Genomic DNA, 20834 nt, shown 5'->3' with positions numbered 1-20834 from the left:
TAATTAAGTCATGGTCCACGCCTAAGCCCCCCTTGGGTCCGACTAAGAATGCTATTGAAGTCTAAGGAAAATCATAGCTTTTCCATTCAATCCATACTATACTTCTTCAAATATAGCATTAACTTTTTTTAATTTTCTACATTTTCCCATTATATTTCCCCATTACCTGAGAAATTTCAACCATTTCTCTTACTATATATATGGTGACCCTTCCTATTGTTATTTCCATTGCACTATCAATTTTCATTACCAAAATTGATTAGCCTTCTCAATTCACACACACAAAAAAATGGCCCCAAGTTTAGACGATTGTAGCTCTCTTTTTAACTTCGTCGTTCGAGATGGAAATGGGGTCAAAGGAATGGTTGATTTAGGGTTATCGACAGTGCCGAAACCGTATGTTCAACCTCCAAAAGAGAGAATTGACAAGCGAATGGCAACTAGACATGAGGGAGCACCGATTGATCTCTCGAGGCTCGACGGACCTGACCATGATGAAGTGGTCAAGGGAATTGTTATGGCTGCTGAAACTCTCGGATTCTTCCAACTTGTGAACCATGGTGTGCCGGTTGATTTACTTGAGTCGCTTAAGGATGCAGCGCATGACTTCTTTGGTCAACCATCGGAAAAGAAAGCAGTTTATCGGAAGGAAGTGAGTCCAAGCCCGTTGGTGAAGTATGGGACTAGCTTTGTCCCGGAGAAAGAGAAAGCATTGGAATGGAAGGATTATATTAGCATGATTTATACCAATGATGCTGAAGCTCTTCAACAATGGCCTAAAGAGTGCAGGTGAGAATTGCCTCATATAGAATTATTATTTGATATACAAATGGTGGAGTTATATTATCATTAATTTTGATTTTTTCAACAAATTATGTTTATACAGGGAAGTGGCACTTGAATACTTGAAGACATCAATGACCATGGTGAGGAGATTGCTAGAAATTTTGATGGGAAATCTTGGGGTTGAACTAGATGACACAAAGATTGATGGACTCATAGGCATGAAAATGGTTAATATGAATTTTTATCCGACATGTCCTGATCCGGACCTCACAGTAGGTGTCGGACGTCATTCCGATATGGGTACTCTTACCATTTTACTACAAGATGGAATTGGTGGTTTATATGTTAAAGTTGCAGAAGAAATCGCTAACATTGGAAAGAAAGGAGAGTGGGTCGAGATCCCTCCGGTCCCTGGTGCTTTGGTCATTAACATCGGTGATGCATTACAGGTTGAAATCAAACATATCTTCTAAGTCTCTATTATTATATTTAATTACAAGGTTATTGATTTTTCTTTTTCATTTTCTTGTTTTAGGTACTCAGCAACGGAAAGTACAAAAGCGCAGAACATAGAGTTCGCACAACGAGTACAAAATCAAGAGTATCGGTACCAATATTTACATCACCAAGACCAAGTGAGAAAATTGCACCCCTTCCACAAGTCGTAGAAAAAGATGGAATGGCTTGTTATAGAGAGGTGATTTTTGGGGATTATATGAGAAACTTCTTTGGAAATGTTCATGACGGCAAGAAATCTCTTGAATTCGCACAAATATAATTATCCTTAGTATGCCAATGCGATACTATATATCTTTTTGATGTGTAATTACTTATGTAACCACTTACAATAAGATAGATGCATAATAGTTTTTTTTTTTTTTAAAAGACAATATTTTTAAATAAGATGAATGATTAGGGATGCCGAAATTTGTGTTTTAAAAGTACCACATGGCTAATAATTTCAGCATTTGCCTACTAAGTGCTAACTGTGTCCATATATTTTGCTTAGTTCAAACTTCAATGTTTGTCATTTAAGTCTTTGTGCGCTTAGAAAATTGGTTAAAACCTAACTTTTGAGCCTACACAAAAGCACTTAAAAAGTATACAATTTCATACAACTCAGTTCAAACCTCAATATTATAAGAAGTTTACGGAAATTGAAAAGGAAATTAATAATATTGAACCTGCTAGTACCCTTACTGGCAAAAAGAAAAAAAAAAGTATAATAAGTTATTTGCCCCTCCAATTTTACATAAAAAATTATTTTAGCCCTTCATTTAATTTTTCTGTCTTTTTAGCCCATAAACTTGCATTGTTTATCAAATCACCCCAAAATGGATGGAAAAGTTAACATCTCTTTAATTTTTTGACGTGACATCCACATGACAATCTACGTATATGTCATGTTAGCAATTAATTAATTATTTATGTATTTAACGCATCAGTTAATTAATAGAACTCTAAAAAATGGGGATAAAACACAAAAAATTAGATGAAAAAAATAAAAGCATTAAAAACGTTATCTATTTGGATAGTAATGCAACCAATTACTCCAAATAGATTCCAAATCAATTGGTTTGGTCCAATATGAAGCTTAAATTATAGTAAAAGAAATTGTTGTAAATGACTTGAAAGAGATTACTTTTTTTCTTATTTTAATATCTCACATGGATTAGCCGATGGGTTATAAAGTATTGAAAATGATTTTTTTATAATTTTTTTTACTTTTTAGTGTCAGGACTAAAATGATAGATTTTGTAAATATTGATGGTCAAATTTATTGAACTTTTAGAATTAAAACTAAAATGAAAAATTTTGTAAATATTGAGTGCTAAATTTGTTGATTTTTTATATTTAGGATCAAATTGATAGAATTTGTACACATTAGAGGATTAATATTGTTACTAGACCAATAAAAAAAAGACCCACATAAGCTCAGAGTAATTAAAATATTTAATTTTAAAAAAATAGTGACTAAATTGAAAAAATTAATAATTAGATTATCAAAACAGAATTAAAAGCATAATTGGATGACCATTTTTATAATTTATTTATAAAAAAATAGTTTTCAACATTTTATAATTTAATAAAAAAATTTAACAAAGGGAATAATTCGCATATTTTGAAATACATAAAGATTAATTACTCTTTTTTTTAGTAGAAAAACTGAAATGCAATCCACTGGCTTCCTTGATTCTTTTAGTGGATGAGTTATTGTGAAAATGCTCTTCGTTGTATAATTACTGAGAATTTTCCCTTTAGAAACATGGTTCTATTTTGGCTTTGGAAAGCATTTTCAAATTTAAAAATTGCAATTATAATATTGGCATTCTTCAGCAACACCATAATTATCACGATGAACATTTCATGTTGAAATTATTTTTCGTCTTGAACCATGAATGTATATAGACAAATATACGACAGGTTCCTCAATATGGAAAAAAGGGAACAACGTTGGTCAGCAAAAAGTCTTGTTGAATTTTGTTGAATTATATCTTCTTACATCATGCTTGTCTTGAAAGTCCAGTGCTACATATTTTAAACTTCAATTTAATCATCTAAGAATTTTTGGATTAATTCAACTAATATATATATATATATATGGAATTTGTGTAGCATCACTTTTCTAGATTTATAATTTCTAATGAAATTTTAATATTAAAGTTTCGAAGCGAAATTAAAATTTTTTAAATCGATCAAAATTAAATTATTTTTTTATAAGAGATTAAAATGTGATTTTACAATGTATTAATTTATAATTCATTATTTTTAAAAATATTTTACACTAAATTAACTTATAATTTTATTATTTCTAAAATGATTAAATAAAAAAAATTCATTTTGAAGGCCAAGAACTCGATCTGTTCTACTGGTGTTTCCCCTATAGGCAATCCTCAAACAATTCCATAATTACCACATATGAAATTTCACTATTAATTTCCTTAAACAACAAAAAGTTGAGATTGTTTACCGAACCTTCTTTAGGCATAAATGTTTAAAATATATTTAAAAGAATATAATAGACCACACAATATTATGTTTGACGACAGTTGACATATAATAGACTTGCCACCTACTAAACATACACACATTTTCCATAATAATTTCAAGGGATATAGAGCATTAGAAATAAGCTGAACATAAATCATAATATCTAACAAAAATAACATGGGATGATTAGATAAACAACAAAACAACATATACCATTTGCTACACCTTGTCGACTCCTTTAGCAAAGCATAAACCCGCAACTATCTATATTACTCGTATCAATTCGATACAATTGCTACCACTTTTCCTTAGCCTTATAAAATTGACTATGAAAGACTCCTAATCTGAATTTTCCATTGGACTTGATTCAACACTAGGCTTCCTTTTTGTTGCTTTCTTCACCCTCATCTTATCTTTCAAATTATTTTCATAAATTTCTCACATCATACAACACATAATTCATTCGATACTTCATTCGATGGTTTTGAAGTCAATGGTGCAAGCTCAAATCAATCACTATCTAACAATAATACAACAAGTGGAAATGTGAATGAAAGGGTTATGTGCTTTTTCATGTGTTGACTCGTGTGTTCATGCACACTGCCACCAGGTAATGTTGAATCATCCTTATGATACTAGAGTTATAGTAAAGAGAACAATAGAGAAATCCAAGATATTTCATTCATAGCACTAATACATGCATTTATAGAGTGGTTGTACAGTCTTAACAAACTAACTGCTAGTTAACTATTACTAACAACTAACTAACTTTCTTTCAACTACTCTAACATTCTCCTGGTTCTTTCCTCTCCTAAAGATCATTGCTATCAATAGTACTGACTAGAGTGACTTGCAGTGCATGTCGAAACTCAGCAAACTGTTTAGGTGGAATAGGCTTTGTAAGGACATCAGCAACTTGATTGGCTGATGGAACATAGTTTACCTGAAGAGTTCCATCAAGAACTTTCTCTCGAACGAAATAATGGTCAATTTCAACATGCTTGACTCTTGCATGATGAGTCGGATTTGCAGACATGGACACTGTAGAAGTGTTATCACACCAGATCACTGGTGTCTATTCTAAGTCAACTCTAATTTCTTCCAGAAGCTGTTTAACCCATAGCACTTCAGACACACAGTTGGCGAGACTGCGATATTCTGCTTCTGAGGATGATCTGGACACCACAGCCTGCTTCTTGGAGCACCAGGCTATTGGATTCTTCCCAAGGTAAAGAACATAACTTGTAGTGGACCTTCTGTCTTCAACCGAAGATGCCCAATCTACATCTGAGTAACCAACAAGCTTGCACTGCCCTTGTGAGTAACACAATCCATACTCCAATGTCCCAATTAAGTAGCGCAAGACGCGTTTAACTGCTCTCCAATGATTGTCACTAGGTGAGTTCATATACTGACTGAGCTTATTTACACAGAACGATAAGTCTGGCCTTGTAATACACAACTATTGCAGCATTCCCACAGTACTTCTATATAGATACCATCTGGAAAAGCCTGACTCTCATCAGAGGCCACCAGTTTCGGCATGCACACCATGGGTGTTGGTGTTGCAGCAGCACCTGTCATACCTGCTTTAGTTAAAATCTCCTGAACATATTTTCTTTGATTGAGATACATCCTTTGAAACGTAGTGTGAACTTCTATGCCAAGAAAGAAATTGAGCCGGCCCATGTCTTTAAGTGCAAACTTGCTATGAAGCTGCCAAACCACATTATCTATAGCTGCATCGGAGCTGCCAGTGATGACTATATCGTCCACATAAGCCATAAGCAACAGTTGACTATCAGAAAAAGTACGTATGAAGAGTGAGGGATCAGCTTTTGAAGTATGAAACCCGAGCATGTCAATCAAATACTGTTTGAGTGTATGGAACCATGCACGAGGTGCTTGACGCAGTCCATATAGCGCTTTGTTTAGACGACAGACCAGCTTCTGGCCAGCTAAATCAAACACCTCAAATCCAAGAGGTTGATCCATGAAAATTTCCTCAGTCAGCTCTCCATTTAGAAACGCGTTATTGACGTCGACCTGTCCCAATTGCCATTTCTTTATTACTGCAACAGCAAGAACAGATCTGATGGTAACAGCTTGAACTACCGGACTGAACGTATCTCGAAAATCAATGCCTGTATGCTGTGAGAAGCCCTTGGCAACTAGTTGGGCTTTGTAGCGATCAAGAGTACCATCTGCTTTTTTTTTTACTTTAAATAACCACTTACAACCAATGGTTCTGCGATGTGAAGGAAGGGAACACAAAGTCCAAGTATTATTGTGCTCAAGTGCCTGAAGTTCAGCATGAACAACTGTTGGAATATTTTCAAATATTTATAGTATCACAATAACTATAAATGAATGGGTGTAATTAATCAAAAGATAAAACTTTTGGTCATTGGTCAAAAGTTATATCATTTGATTTTTTATAAAAGAATTATAACTATTCAAAAAATATTATTTGAATAGTTACAAAATTAAATGAATAATTATTATTATTTATTTATTCATAAAGACACTTATTGAAAGATGTCTCTATGAAGAGACATGAAAATTCCTATAAATAGGAATGGGATTTCATTTGGAAATCAGATCAACAAATTCTAATATTATTTTTTCTCTTCCTTCATTTTCTAATATTATTAGATTATTCTATAAAGTATTGCTGCAGAAATCCTTTGTAGAAATTGAGTTTTTGTTATACATTACTCAGTGCATAGTGGACTATTCTCGTCAGTACAAAACGCAAATAGTCATTGGCTTCATTGTATCCTCGAGGTTAATTTGCTTAGAACTTGTTTGCACACTGAAGATAAGTGGGGGCGAATATAACCTTAAAGATAGTGGCTTGATACACGCCTTGGAGCCTGTCCTATTTCTTCTTTTTCTTTTCGAGTTCCGATCGTGTGTTCGAGTTTTTTCCTTACCGGAGTTTTGTACTAACAATTTTAAGGTTATAATTCATGATGACTACCACAACACATGAAAGTGGAACACTAAGGGAGTTGGCTTCCAACTTTGTTAAACTTGATCGTTTTGATGGTGGCAATTTTTGACGATTGCAGAAAAGATGCACTTTTTGTTATCAACTTTGAAGATTGCTTATGTTTTGGATACTCCAAGACCTGAAGAGAATGAAAATGAATCTGTTGCTGCAACCTGAGAAAGACAAAAATGGGACAATGCTGATTACATGTGCATGGGCCACATATTGAATGGTTTATCTGATGGTTTGTTCGACACCTACCAAAACGACGTCACCGCTAAAGAATTATGGGACAAATTGGAGGCAAGATACATGACCGAAGATGTTACAAGTAAGAAATTTCTTGTCAGTCGTTTCAATAATTATCAAATGGTTGATGGTCGTTCTGTTATGGAACAATTTCGTGATATTGAAAAGATGCTGAATCAATTTAAGCAATATGATATGAAAATGGATGAAATGATTGTGGTATCCTCCATAATAGACAAACTTCCTCCATCTTGGAAAGACTTTAAAAGAAGTCTAAAACATAAGAAAGAGGAAATATCTCTTGAGGCTTTGGCAAATCATCTTCGTATTGAAGAAGAGTATCGAAAACAAGATCAGAACCTAAATTCTGAAAATGCCAAAGTACGTGTTACGGGGAAGTACAGACTACTAAACCATTCAAGAGAAAGTTCAATCAGACTGATAGAGCACCTAAGTTCAAAAAGAAACAAAAGGGCTCATGCTATCATTGTGGAAAGCCGGGACATTTCAAGAATGAATGTCGATTTTTAAAGAAGAAATCATCTTCTAAGGCTGATAATAACGAAAAGTTCATTGCAATGATATCTGAAATTAATATGGCACAAGATGATAATACATGGTGGATTGATACCGGAGCAACCAAACATGTGTGCAAAGACAAAAGCATGTTCACAAAGTTCACACAATGTGAAAATGACAATGTCTTGTACATGGGAAATTCTTCCACCGCAACAATTAAAGGCAAAGGGTCTGTTGAACTACAATTCACTTCTGGAAAGGTTTTAACCTTAAATGATGTATATTATGTACCAGAAGTTAGGAAAAATTTAGTGTCTGGAAGTCTGTTGAATAAGTTTGGTTTCAAACTTGTTTTTGAGGCAGATAAGTTTATTTTGTCTAAGGGAGGAATTTTTGTGGGAAAAGGGTATATGTATGAAAGCATGTTCAAACTTAATATTATCAATAAGAATAAAAATACTATTTCTGCTTATATGGTTGAATCATTTTGTTTGTGGCATTATAGATTAGGTCATTTGAATTATAGAAAATTGAATGACATGTATAAATTAGATTTAATTCCTGTTTTTAATAATAATATTGAAAAATCCAATACCTGTATGTTGACTAAAATTACAAGAAATCCTTTCCCTAAGGTTAAAAGGAAACAAAATTGCTTGATTTGATACATAGTGATTTATGTGACTTGCATAATACTCCTACATTAGGTGGAAAGAAATATTTTGTTACTTTTATTGATGATTGTTCTAGATATTGTTATGTATAATATTTTGTTACTTTTATTGATGATTGTTCTAGATATTGTTATGTATATTTATTGCATTCAAAAGATGAAGCGCTTGATAAATTTAAAGTTTATAAATCTGAAGTTGAACTTCAGTGTGAATCATTTATCAAGTGCTTAAGATCGGATAGAGGTGGAGAATACTATAATCCAAGTTATTTTGAACTTACTGGAATTGTCCATCAAGTTTTAGCCCCTTACACACCACAACAAAATGGTGTAGCTGAAAGGAAAAATAGAGTCTTGATTGAAATGGTAAATTCAATGTTATCATATTCAGGTCTTGGACAGGGTTTTTGGGGAGAAGCTGTTCTAACAGCTTGTCATATATTGAATAGAGTTCCTAATAAGGAAACTAAAATAACCCCCTATGAATAATGGAAGAAAAGGAAACCAAACCTTAATTATTTAAAGGTTTGGGGTTGTAGAGCTATTGTAAAAGTTCCAACACCTAAACGTAAAAAGTTAGGTGAAAGAGGAATTGAATGCATATTTATAGGTTATGCACATAATAGCAAGGTATATAGGTTCATAGTAATTGAACCAAATGATTCAATTTCAATTAATACGGTTATTGAATCAAGAGATGCTATTTTTGATGAAAATAAATTTAATTCTATATCAAGACAATTACAACCACAACAATTGATTCATTCTTCAAATGAGAATGAGATTCCATTGAAACAAATTGATAATAATGATGAATCTTGTCAAGAATTAAGAAGAAGTAAGAGGATTAAAAAGGTCAAAGATTTTGGACCAGATTTCATTATGTTTCTTGTAGAAGGAAAAGGTGAAAGTATATGCAATAAGATACCTTATTGTTATAATACCGAATATGATCCTATTACATTTGAAGAAGCAGTGAAATCTCAAGACTCTGCTTTTTGGAAAGAAGCAATAAATGATGAAATGGAATGGGAAATCAAACTTGGATCTTAGTTGATCTTCCACCAGGTTCCAAACCAATAGGTTGTAAATGGATCTTCAAAAAGAAAATGAAGGTCGATGGAACCATTGATAAATTTAAAGCAAGGTTGGTAGCAAAAGGTTTTACACAAAGACAAGGTATTGATTACTTTGATACCTATGCTCCAGTAGCAAGAATTGCTACAATTAGACTATTAATATCACTTACCTCTATATATAATTTGGTTGTTCACCAAATGGATGTTAAAACTGTATTTTTAAATGGTGAATTGGAAGAGGAAGTGTACATGGAGCAACCGGAAGGATTTGTTGTTCCAGGACAAGAGCATAAGGTATGTAAGCTTGTTAAATCTTTATATGGGCTTAAACAAGCACCAAAACAATGGCACCAAAAGTTTGACAAGATTGTTTTAGCTAATGGCTATAAAATAAATGAATCCGATAAGTGCATATATAGTAAATTTGATAATGGAAAGGGTGTTATAATTTGCTTATATGTAGATGACATGCTCATTTTTGGCACGGATTTGGAACAAATAGAAAACACAAAGAAATTCTTGTCAAACAACTTTGCTATGAAGGATATGGGTGTAGCAGATGTTATTTTTGGGATTAAAATAACCCGAGATGAAAGCACTATAGCTTTATCACAATCACATTACATTGAAAATATGCTTAAAAAGTTTGATCTTTTCAACTGTATACCAGCATCTACACCCATGGATCCTCAATTAAAATTAGTATCTAATGCTGGTAGGAAAATTGATCAATTGAAATATACAAGTCTAATTGGTTGTCTTATGTACATAATGACTTGTACAAGACCAGATATTGCATATGCTATTGGAAAATTGAGTAGATACACAAGTAATCCAAGTAGTTTGCATTGGCAAGCTTTAAATAGAGTACTTAGGTACTTAAAGAAACTATTAACTATGGATTGTGTTATAATGGATATCCTCCAGTTTTAGAAGGGTATTCGGATGCTAGTTGGATTACAAGTTTGGAAGATCATGCATCTACTAGTGGGTGGATCTTCATTCTTGGTGGAGGAGTCATTTCTTGGGGTTCCAAGAAACAAACATGTATTACTGATTCCACCATGGCAGCAGAATTTATTGCATTAGCCGCTACATCTAAAGAAGCAGAATAGTTAAGAAATTTGCTTTATGATGTACCTTTATGGCTTAAGCCAATTTCACCTATTTCTATCCGTTGTGATAGTGAGGCTACTCTAGCAAAGGCATATAGCCAAGTATATAATGGAAAGTCTAGACACAGTGGATTAAGACATAGTTATGTTCGACAATTAATCTCTGATGGAGTGATCACTATTAATTATGTGAGGTCAAGTGAAAATTTGGCAGATCCTTTGACAAAAAATCTTGCTAGAGATGCAGTAAAAAGGACCTCAAAAGGGATGGGACTCAAGCCTATTAATTAGAGTCACCCATGATGGAAACTCGACTCAACGCTTGGTATAACGTCAAGTCTTGAGTTCAATGAGACAAAGTACATCATTAGTATGTGACTGTTAGCACTATAAATAAATCCATCCTAAGATTAAAGTGCTAGGTACCCGTAATGATAAGGGAAGGATGAGTAATGTACTCTTAATGGACCCATAACATAAATATGTTAGAGTGTTATAATTACGGGAACACTTTTGATGGGATCTACCTATGTGAGTGGAAGTGTGGCCGCTTCTAGGAACTTAAGGGCTTGGCTCTGACAGCACTCATGAAAAGAGGACATAGACACATGGCTATAATAGTGTCCCTAGATACTATGCATTGACTGATGTTGAAATCATTGTGTGAGATGTGTTCAGTTAATCAAATGGAATAGTTGGTTCAAAGCTTAGTCTACCATACAATTTAGATTAACTTTAACATGTTTTCACTAAGTGAAGGTTCAATCGTAAGACACCTTTATTTATGCAAATTGATTTCCAAGAATATCAAAATCTAAATATTTTGAAAATGGGGGGAGATTGTTGGAATATTTTCAAATATTTATAGTATCCCAATAACTATAAATGAATGGGTGTAATTAATCAAAAGATAAAACTTTTGGTCATTGGTCAAAAGTTATATCATTTGATTTTTTAAAAAAGAATTATAACTATTCAAAAAATATTATTTGAATAGTTACAAAATTAAATGAATAATTATTATTATTTATTTATTCATAAAGACACCTATTGAAAGATGTCTCTATGAAGAGACATGAAAATTCCTATAAATAGGAATGGGATTTTATTTGGAAATCAGATCAACAAATTCTAATATTATTTCTTCTCTTCTTTCATTTTCTAATATTATTAGATTATTCTATAAAGTATTGCTGCAGAAATCCTTTGTAGAAATTGAGTTTTTGTTATACATTACTCAGTGCATAGTGGACTATTCTCGTCAGTGCAAAACGCAAATAGTCATTGGCTTCATTGTATCCTCGAGGTTAATTTGCTTGGAACTCGTTTGCACACTGAAGATAAGTGGGGGCGAATATAACCTTAAAGATAGTGGCTTGATACACGCCTTGGAGCCTGTCCTATTTCTTCTTTTTCTTTTCGAGTTTCGATCGTGTGTTCGAGTTTTTTCCTTACCGGAGTTTTGTACTAACAACAACATCAACCCAACACTTATGCGACATGGCTGCATGTATGTCAACAGTAATATCAGAACAAGGCACGGTGCTCAAATAGGCCTTTGGCTTAAATATGTCTGCTTTGCTGCGAGTAATCATTGTATGAGAGTTGTGAGAAACAACAGTTAGGACACTAGCTATTGGTTGAGTAAGAACTGGTGAGCTGGATGCAGTAGGGAAGGGTTGTATATGGACAGTAGAGCTAGAAAGAGGTGGGTGAGATGTCTGGCTATTAGAGGTACTATGACTAGGTGTAGGGAAGTTGGGTAAGCTTGTGATGGGTAGGTTGACACAGGGTGATTGACTTTGTGTAGAATTGTCAGGTGATAAGACAAGTAATTTTGAGCTGTATTGAGGGTATGGCTTGGATGAGGAATGATTGGTAGGGATACTTGCAAAGAGAAACACAGACTTATGAAAGGTGATATGTCGAGAAATATAAACTCGGCCATTGCTAGCTTGACACATATACCCTTTATGAAGAGGTGAGTAACCCAAGAAAGTACAAGGAGTAGAACGAAACAAAAGCTTATGGCTGTTATAGGCCCTAAGATTTGGAAAGCAAAGGCAGCCAAATGTTCTAAGAAATGAGTAGCTGGGTTTGGTTTGAAACAGCTTCTCATATGGAGAGACAAAGGCTAAGGGAGCTGTAGGTAAGCAGTTAAGAAGATAGACAGCACAGCTGAAGGCATCATTCCAGTGGGTAATGGTCATGGACGCATGTGCCAGCATGGAAAGGCCTGTTTCAACGATCTGACAATGCTTTCGTTCAACCAAGCCATTTTGAGCTGAGGTGTAGGGACATGTAAAGCACTGTGTAATCCCATGCTGAGTAAGATACTGCTTCAACACTTGAAACTTGCCCCCTCCCTCCGTCTGTAAGGTTCGAAGAGACACCCCAAGCACTCTTTCAGCCTATTTATGAAATTGAGGAAAAATAGTAAGAACCTCAGTTTTCCTACTCAAAAAATAGACCCACGTGTACCGAGTGTAAGCATCCGTGAAGGTTACATAATACCTTGAGGTTATCGGAGCTAGTCCCCAGACATCTGCCACTACCAGCTACAGAGGGGCAGAATATGCAGATACTGAATTGGAGAAGGGAAGCTTATGTTCCTTGCCAAGGTGACACGCAACACATGCAAAATTTTCTTTATTGACATCATTTAGCGTATTACAACTTTGTAAAGCTTTGAGCAGAACACTTTTCAAGGGTGTCCTAGCCTAGAGTGCCACACACTTAGAGGAACACGGGTACTGGTAGTGAAGCAATGAGCATTGGATGTAACTGAATCACGTTCTGCAGCAGCTTTTAAATGCAACTTGTAAAGCCCATGATGCACCGAGCCATAAAGAAGCACCTCTTTGGTTTTCAAGTCCTGCACTTGACATTGTGTAGGTAGGAACTCAAACATGACCTGATTATCTAGTGTAAATTTAGACACAGAGAGCAGGTTTTTGGTTATTCCAAGAGCAAATAATAAAGATTTCATATACAATGGCCGTGATCTAGTAAGCATAGAGGACTGACTAGAACATAGTACAGGTAGGGCATTACCATTTCCAATATAGACCTTACCTGGTCTATATTGAGAAGAACTTTCACCAAGATTAGAAGCTGAGTGAGTAAGATGATGAGTGGCCCCAGAGTTAGGGTACCAAGTGTTGTCACCGACTGTTTCAGCTGTGGCAAGATAAGCATTAGACGGTGGGACAGTAGAAGGAGATGCAGTAGCATATTATAAAGGATTGCTCATAAACGGATTTGTCTAAGACGGTGGACGTGGTGCTTGATAAGACCAGCCTGGTGAAGGGGGCCAAGGTGCAGGCGGCAATGAAACCATAGAAGGCATCATAGGCACAGAGGGCTGCATCTAGGGAGATGAACCAGGACCATAAACACACATATTTGTTTGCGGTGGAGGGCTGTAGCCCATGCTTTTGTATGAAGCATCAAACTGATGGTAACAACGATCAACAAGGTGTCCTAGTTTTCCACACAACTGGCACTGAACACGGCCTCCAGAAGAACAACCACGCCCGCGACCTCGAGTAGTGGAAGGTCGATATGATGAAGAACAACTGTTGCTATCTGAGTCTGACGCTCGTTGAGAGACTAAATTGGCTGAGGCAGGAACTTCAGTCATTATACTTGCTGTCGAGCTTCAGTATCTATTAACATGGTGGTGACATTCTGAACACTGTAGAGAAGTTGGCTAGCCACAATAATCGAGATAACTGACTCATACTCTAAGGGTAGCCCATTGAGGATTGCAGTGACATGCTCACGTTCACTGATAATCTCTTCACAGCTAGCAAGATTATCACAATAGGACTTAATCTTCATCAAGAACTCTTTCATTGGAAGATCCCCCTTAAGTTGGGAATGTAGCACTCGACGATAAAACATCAGGCGAGATGTAGTTTTACTTCCATAGAGAGACACAATGGCATTCCAAATTTGAGCACTTGTATCCAAGCCAATAAGATGAGGTAAAACAGATTGACTCACCGAGGACAAAAGCTAAGAAGCAATGGCACCATCTTGCTGTTCAAACCGAGTGAACTCAACATTTTCTTGAGACATACCATCCTCTCCTGTAACTACTTGAGATGGTGGAACAGTACTGAGATTAAGAAACCATTGAAGCTTGTAAGTTTTAACAGCTAAGAGAACCTGCTGCCACCATAAAAGATAGTTGGAATCATCAAGGAGGACACTGATTCATTTGGTGGAGAAGAACTGACTGTCAACAACACCATCAGCAAGACCGGACGTCGTCATGGGATTTGCAGACTGGACTGTAGACAGACTCGACGAGAGACTCATGAATCAACTACCACCCTAGATGAACTTGAACAACTGATACCATGTTGAACTATCTTTATGATACTAGAGTTATAGTAAAGAGAACGATAGAGAAATTCAAGATATTTCATTCATAGCACTAATACATGCATTTATAGAGTGGCTGTACAGTCTTAACAAACTAACTGCTAGTTAACTGCTACTAACAACTAACTAACTTTCTTTCAACTACTCTAACAGGTAAAATCAGAAGCAAGAACAATATGGAGGAAGAAGAGGTCACTCCATGGGATTGCCAAAAGGGTAATGTTGGTCACATTAGACCTCATTGTTATAAGCTCTTTAATGATTTGAGATGAGAGTAAAATACAGATGTTGCATGCAAATTTTCCACAAGACAAACAACAAGCAGACTTCACAAGAAAATGTGGATGAAAAAAGTTTAACCTTGCGTCAGTTATAAAGATCAATAAAGGATTATATTGAAAGTATAGAAACTGTTATGAATACGTTGAAATTATTAATTAAGTATAATCAATGTAATTAAATTTGATTAAAGGAAAAGGAGATAGAGGGAGATCATAGTGAAAGATAATAATCGTTTAATATATTGTCAAATAAAAACATCTGCCCATGTGTAAAAAAAAGTTATACATGTAATCTTCAACTTCAAGCGGAGTTGATTTTTGCAAATTCAAGAGAGTTTTTGCCATCATGTGCATTTCCAAAAAAACTATTCATGTAATCTGAAAATATAAATTCTTTGTAACGAGCTATTCCATCTTTCTTCACAACTTGAATCAATGGTGCAATCTTTTGTGTTGACTGTGGACAGGTAAATATTGGTATTGACACTCGAGATTTTGTACTTGTGGTACGTACTCTATGCTCTGCACTTTTATACTTACCATTACTCCATATCTGAAGAAATTTAAAAAAAGAAATTAAGTATTAGACTAGCATGTACAAATTTATTAAAATTTTCCATAAATATGAATGAAACCTTAAAATAAAATATTGATTCGAACCTGTAACATATCACCGACATTGATGACCAGGGCACCGGGAATAGGAGGAATTTCTACCCACGCACCCTTCTTTTCCATGTCTACGTCTTCGGGAACTTTTACATACAAACCACCTATCCCATCTTGCAATAAGATTGTAAGGGTACCCATATCAGAATGACGGCCTACACCGACTGTAAGTTCAGGATTAGGACATGTTGGATAAAAGTTCATACTAACCATCTTCTTTCCAATGAATGCATCAATCTTGGAGTCATCTAGCTCCACTCCTAGATTTCCCAGCAAAGCTTCAAGCAATTTCCTCACCATCTCATGTGATGTCTTCAAATATTGAAGAGCAACGTCCCTACAAAGAGAATATTGATATTTACATCAAGTTCTGTTAATCAGGCTTCAAAATGCCAAGGAAAAAAGAAAGAAAGAAAAGAAAGCGCAGGACATATATAGTTCATTACCTGCACTCTACAGGCTACTGTTGAAGAGCTTCATCATCATTGGTGTAAGCCATGCTAATATAGTCTTTCCATTCAAATGCTTTCTCCTTCTCAGGTACAAAACTCGTCCCATACTTCACTAATGGGGATGGACTCACCTCTTTTCGATAAACAGCCTTTCTCTCTGGATGCAATGCGAAGAAGTTATGTGCGGTTTGCTTAAGAGACTCAAGTAGTTCTACCGGAACTCCATGGTTGATTACTTGGAAGAATCCAAGAGTCTCAGCAGCTCTAACAATTTGGTTGGCCACTTTGTCATGCTGGGGGCCATCGAGCTTCGACAAATCGATCGGTGGTATCTTACATACGCCTGCATTTTTCTTATTAATTCGCTCTGTGGGAGGTTGAATGTATGGCTGGGGTACAGGGATTTAAATAGCGGTCCGTTACCGAAATAGCGGCCGTTATATAGCGGTAGCGGCACCGTCCGAAACCGCTATTGCCGAAACCCGCTATACCCGCAATACACAATAAGTAATGTAAAATTCACGACCGCGATACCTGCAATGACCGCAATAGCATCCGTTATGTCCGCAACCGCGATAAACGCAATGCGACCGAAAACGCGACCGCGACCGCAATTTAAATCCCTGGCTGGGGAACCTTTGATATGCCAGAATCCACCATTCCTTTTATGCCATTTCCATCTCGTACAACAAAGTTAAAAAGGGAGGTCGCATTATCAAAACTTGGAGCCATTTGGTGAAAAATGTAAGTAACCTGTTAGGGTACTTCCTTTGAATGTGCAGAGGGTTTGATTGAAATGAAAGTGTGTGGTGGCATCAACCAAAGGCAAGGAGGCTATTTATAGTGCATGGATGAATGATTATAAGTAATAAAATATTAATTTTCTGTTGACGTTTGTGATGCTAATGGTTTGAAATTTTCAGCAGGACCAGATACTGGGCGTTTAATTATGACAATTTTTACCTTTGAAGAAATCAAGCAATTTGTGAATTCAAAAGAAGCAGGCAAAAATCTAGAATGGATTCTTCCAATTCTGACAAAAAAGTTAGCAAATATCAAAATATTTTTTTAATACAATTCCTATTATTGTCCACAACTCCAGAAAATAATAATATATTGAACGTGTTTAAATTCTTATCATCTTTATTAATAACGACAACAATTATATTGATTCAAAACATTAATTATTCAACTAAAACTCAGTTCACAAAATACCAATTATATCAAAAAAATATTCACAAAATGCCAAAACATTAATTATTGATAACAAAGTATTCTTTCAAGTTTCAACAATATTGATATAATACATTTAATTTCTCTATCATATAATACTTCATAACTTAATATTCTTAAATTTGAACTTAGATGATATTTATAAATATTTTTAGAATATCAACTCAAGATATTTATTAATTTATAAATAAATAAATATTATATACAATTTTATTTAATTGTGTATATTTGTTAGATTATTCATTCTTTAATATTTAACATATGTTGCTTATCATCATTTGATCATCCTTGTTGATTGAGTTGTTCGTCATCATCATATGAATCTGTATCATTAATATTATCAAGACCTCCTTCTTCCATGTATTATTCGAAGTATGGATTATTCCAATTTCACTTATGAATGAAGTTATGAAGTATGCAACGTACTAATACAATCTAACATTGTTTTTTTAATGTTATACTAAGGTGATGTTGTTAATATGTGAAATATTTTTTTAGAACAACAAATATCCTCTCAACCACATATCAAAAGCCTTGAATGTCTCAAAATAAAGAGTCCGTAAATTGTTTTTTATGCTCATGTCTGACTATATTCTCTCAAATGGTATCATACCCGCGATGCAAATAGCCTATAGTTTTGATTATAAAAAATTATATAAACTTAATTTAGAAAAAGACTTATTCTAAGTTATAACTTTTTTATAATAGGTAAATTAAGTAAAAAGTAATATAAATTTATAATATATAACCTTTCTTATAAATAATATGATTTTTTAATCATAATTTAAAAAAAATATTTTTTATAAATAAGTTATGATAAAAAAATTATAAAACTTTTTTTATGAATAAGTATTTTTTTATAACCTATAACATGCATACATAAATAAGTTATTTTCATACTTCTTGATAATAAATTTTTATAAATGAATATAATATAATACTTTTATAATAAACATTATAACTTTATAAAATACACATAAATTATTTTTATAATATAATTTTTAGGATTTATAATATAAGAAAATTTTGGCCAAAACTCTCCTAAACACTCTAACGTATTCTCTCCCTCCCACCCTTAAGAATTAGAAATTGGGGTGCTTCAACTACACACCCAATTTAATGAGATCTACTAATTACAATGATTACTCAAATATTATTAAATTACAAGTAATTACACCTAAATCCTTGAGTGGTTTTCTAAACACGATCTTATTAAATTTGATTATATGATATAAATATATATATATTAGTTGAATTATTCCACAAAATCTTAGATGATTGAATTAAAATTTAAAATATGAAGCAATATAACTTTGAAGACAAGAATGATGTAAATTATAAATTTGGAGAAGTCATGCGTTGAATACATAAATAATGCCAACCGGTCTTTTCTTGGAAAGCGAAAATAGAACCAAGTTTCCAAAGAGGAAAATCTCAGTAATATTATAAATAATATACAAGAAGTGCATATTGACAATAACTCATCCATGCAAAGTCTCAACAAACAATGTCTTTTGGAATTTTGTTGAATGATATCTTCTTACATCGTTCTCATCTTGAAATTTTTGTACTACATTTAAAATGTCAATTCAAACCTCTTAAGATTTTGTGGATTAATTCAAACTAAATATTTATATGTATGGAGGCTTACAAATGAACTAAATATTGAACAGATATATATATAGCAATTATTTAATGTTTTTGTAACCTTCGGAGTGGTCTTATTCAGCAACAGCGGCTGCCGTTGGCGTCAAAACCATGCACTATAAATAGCACCCGTTTCCCTTTGGTCCATCCACCACACAATTTCATTCAATCACACCCTCTGCACATACAAAAGAAATACTTACATTTTACACCCAAATGGCTCCTAGTTTCGATAATGAAACCTCGCTTTTTAACTTTGTCGTCCGTGATGGAAATGGCGTCAAAGGAATTGTGGACTTGGGTATATCAAAGGTGCCCCAGGCTTACATTCAACCACCCGCCGAGCAAATTAATAAAAAAAATGCGAGCAAATGTGAGATACCACCTATCGATTTGTCGAAGCTCGATGGCCCTGACCATGATGAAGAGGTCAACCAAATTGTTAGAGCTGCTGAGACTCTTGGATTTTTCCAAGTTGTCAACCATGGAGTACCAACAGAACTACTCGACTCCCTTAAGCAGACTGCACATAACTTCTTTGGATTGCCTCCAGAGAGAAAGGCTGTTTATCGAAGAGAGGTGAGTCCATCCCCATTAGTGAAGTATGGAACGAGTTTTGTACCTGAGAAGGAGAAAGCATTGGAATGGAAAGACTATATTAGCATGGCTTACACCAATGATGATGAAGCTCTTCAACAGTGGCCTGTAGAGTGCAGGTAATGAACTATATATGTCCTGCGCTTTCTTTTCTTTCTTTTTTTTTTCCTTGGCATTTTGAAGCCTGATTAACAGAACTTGATGTAAATATCAATATTCTCTTTGTAGGGACGTTGCTCTTCAATATTTGAAGACATCACATGAGATGGTGAGGAAATTGCTCGAAGCTTTGCTGGGAAATCTAGGAGCGGAGCTAGATGACTCCAAGATTGATGCATTCATTGGAAAAAAGATGGTTAATATGAACTTTTATCCAACATGTCCTAATCCTGAGCTCACAATCGGTGTAGGACGCCATTCCGATATGGGTACTCTTACAATCTTATTACAAGACGGAATTGGCGGTTTGTTTGTAAAAGTCCCGCAAGATGTAAACATGGAAAAGAAGGGAGAGTGGGTAGAAATCCCTCCTATTCCTGGTGCTTTAGTCATCAATATTGGTGATATGTTACAGGTTTATATCGATACTTATTTTGGGACTTCTTTTAATTTCAAGAAATCATATTAAGATATAAGACTTTTAGTGAATAGAAGACTCTAGTCTAATGCCTAATTTGTTTTTGTACAGATTTGGAGTAATGGAAGGTACAAAAGTGCAGAGCATAGAGTTCGCACCACAAGTACAAAATCAAGAGTGTCAATACCAATATTTACAAGCCCGCAACCAACTCAAAAGATTGCACCACTACCCCAAGTGGTGGAGAAAGATGGAGTAGCTCGTTATAAAGAATTTTTGTTTTCAGATTACACGAATAACTTCTTTGGGAATGCACATGACGGCAAAAAATCTCTTGAGTTTGCAAAAACCAACTCTGCTTGAAGTGGAAGACTTGTGCCAACTTACTCTTTCAACTACTGGGGTTTTTAGGACATCTATTATAAATTATTGGCTTTAGGACAAATGCTCTCATGTGATAACAAAGTAAAAGATTATGATGTTTCCATTTATTCTTTCTACATTCTTTTTGAATAAAAAATAACTTATGTCTACAATTCCTAAAATTGGTTATTTGATTATCCATTTTAAATATACATC

General features: G+C 34.5%; 2 protein-coding genes and 1 pseudogene across 2 annotated transcripts; 2 read left to right on the top strand and 1 right to left on the bottom strand.

Annotated features, from left to right (window-relative positions):
- Window positions 1-227: 227 nt before the first annotated feature.
- Window positions 228-1667, top strand: LOC107932662 (scopoletin 8-hydroxylase). Its single transcript, XM_016864721.2, has 3 exons — window positions 228-789; window positions 887-1235; window positions 1322-1667. The coding sequence occupies exons 1-3, from the start codon at window positions 290-292 to the stop codon at window positions 1562-1564; spliced, it is 1092 nt and encodes a 363-aa protein (XP_016720210.1). The 5' UTR covers window positions 228-289; the 3' UTR covers window positions 1565-1667.
- A 13678-nt stretch (window positions 1668-15345) lies between these two features.
- On the bottom strand, window positions 15346-16962 carry LOC107932663 (scopoletin 8-hydroxylase-like; annotated as a pseudogene).
- A 2316-nt stretch (window positions 16963-19278) lies between these two features.
- On the top strand, window positions 19279-20721 carry LOC107932640 (scopoletin 8-hydroxylase). Its single transcript, XM_016864706.2, has 3 exons — window positions 19279-19797; window positions 19907-20252; window positions 20367-20721. Exons 1-3 carry the CDS (start codon window positions 19298-19300, stop codon window positions 20616-20618), a joined length of 1098 nt encoding a protein of 365 aa, XP_016720195.1. The 5' UTR covers window positions 19279-19297; the 3' UTR covers window positions 20619-20721.
- The last annotated feature ends 113 nt before the right edge of the window (window positions 20722-20834 follow it).

The sequence above is a fragment of the Gossypium hirsutum genome, chromosome A01 (genome assembly GCF_007990345.1).
Source record: "Gossypium hirsutum isolate 1008001.06 chromosome A01, Gossypium_hirsutum_v2.1, whole genome shotgun sequence".
NCBI lineage: Eukaryota > Viridiplantae > Streptophyta > Magnoliopsida > Malvales > Malvaceae > Gossypium > Gossypium hirsutum.
This window is presented reverse-complemented; position numbering and strand designations above follow the sequence as displayed.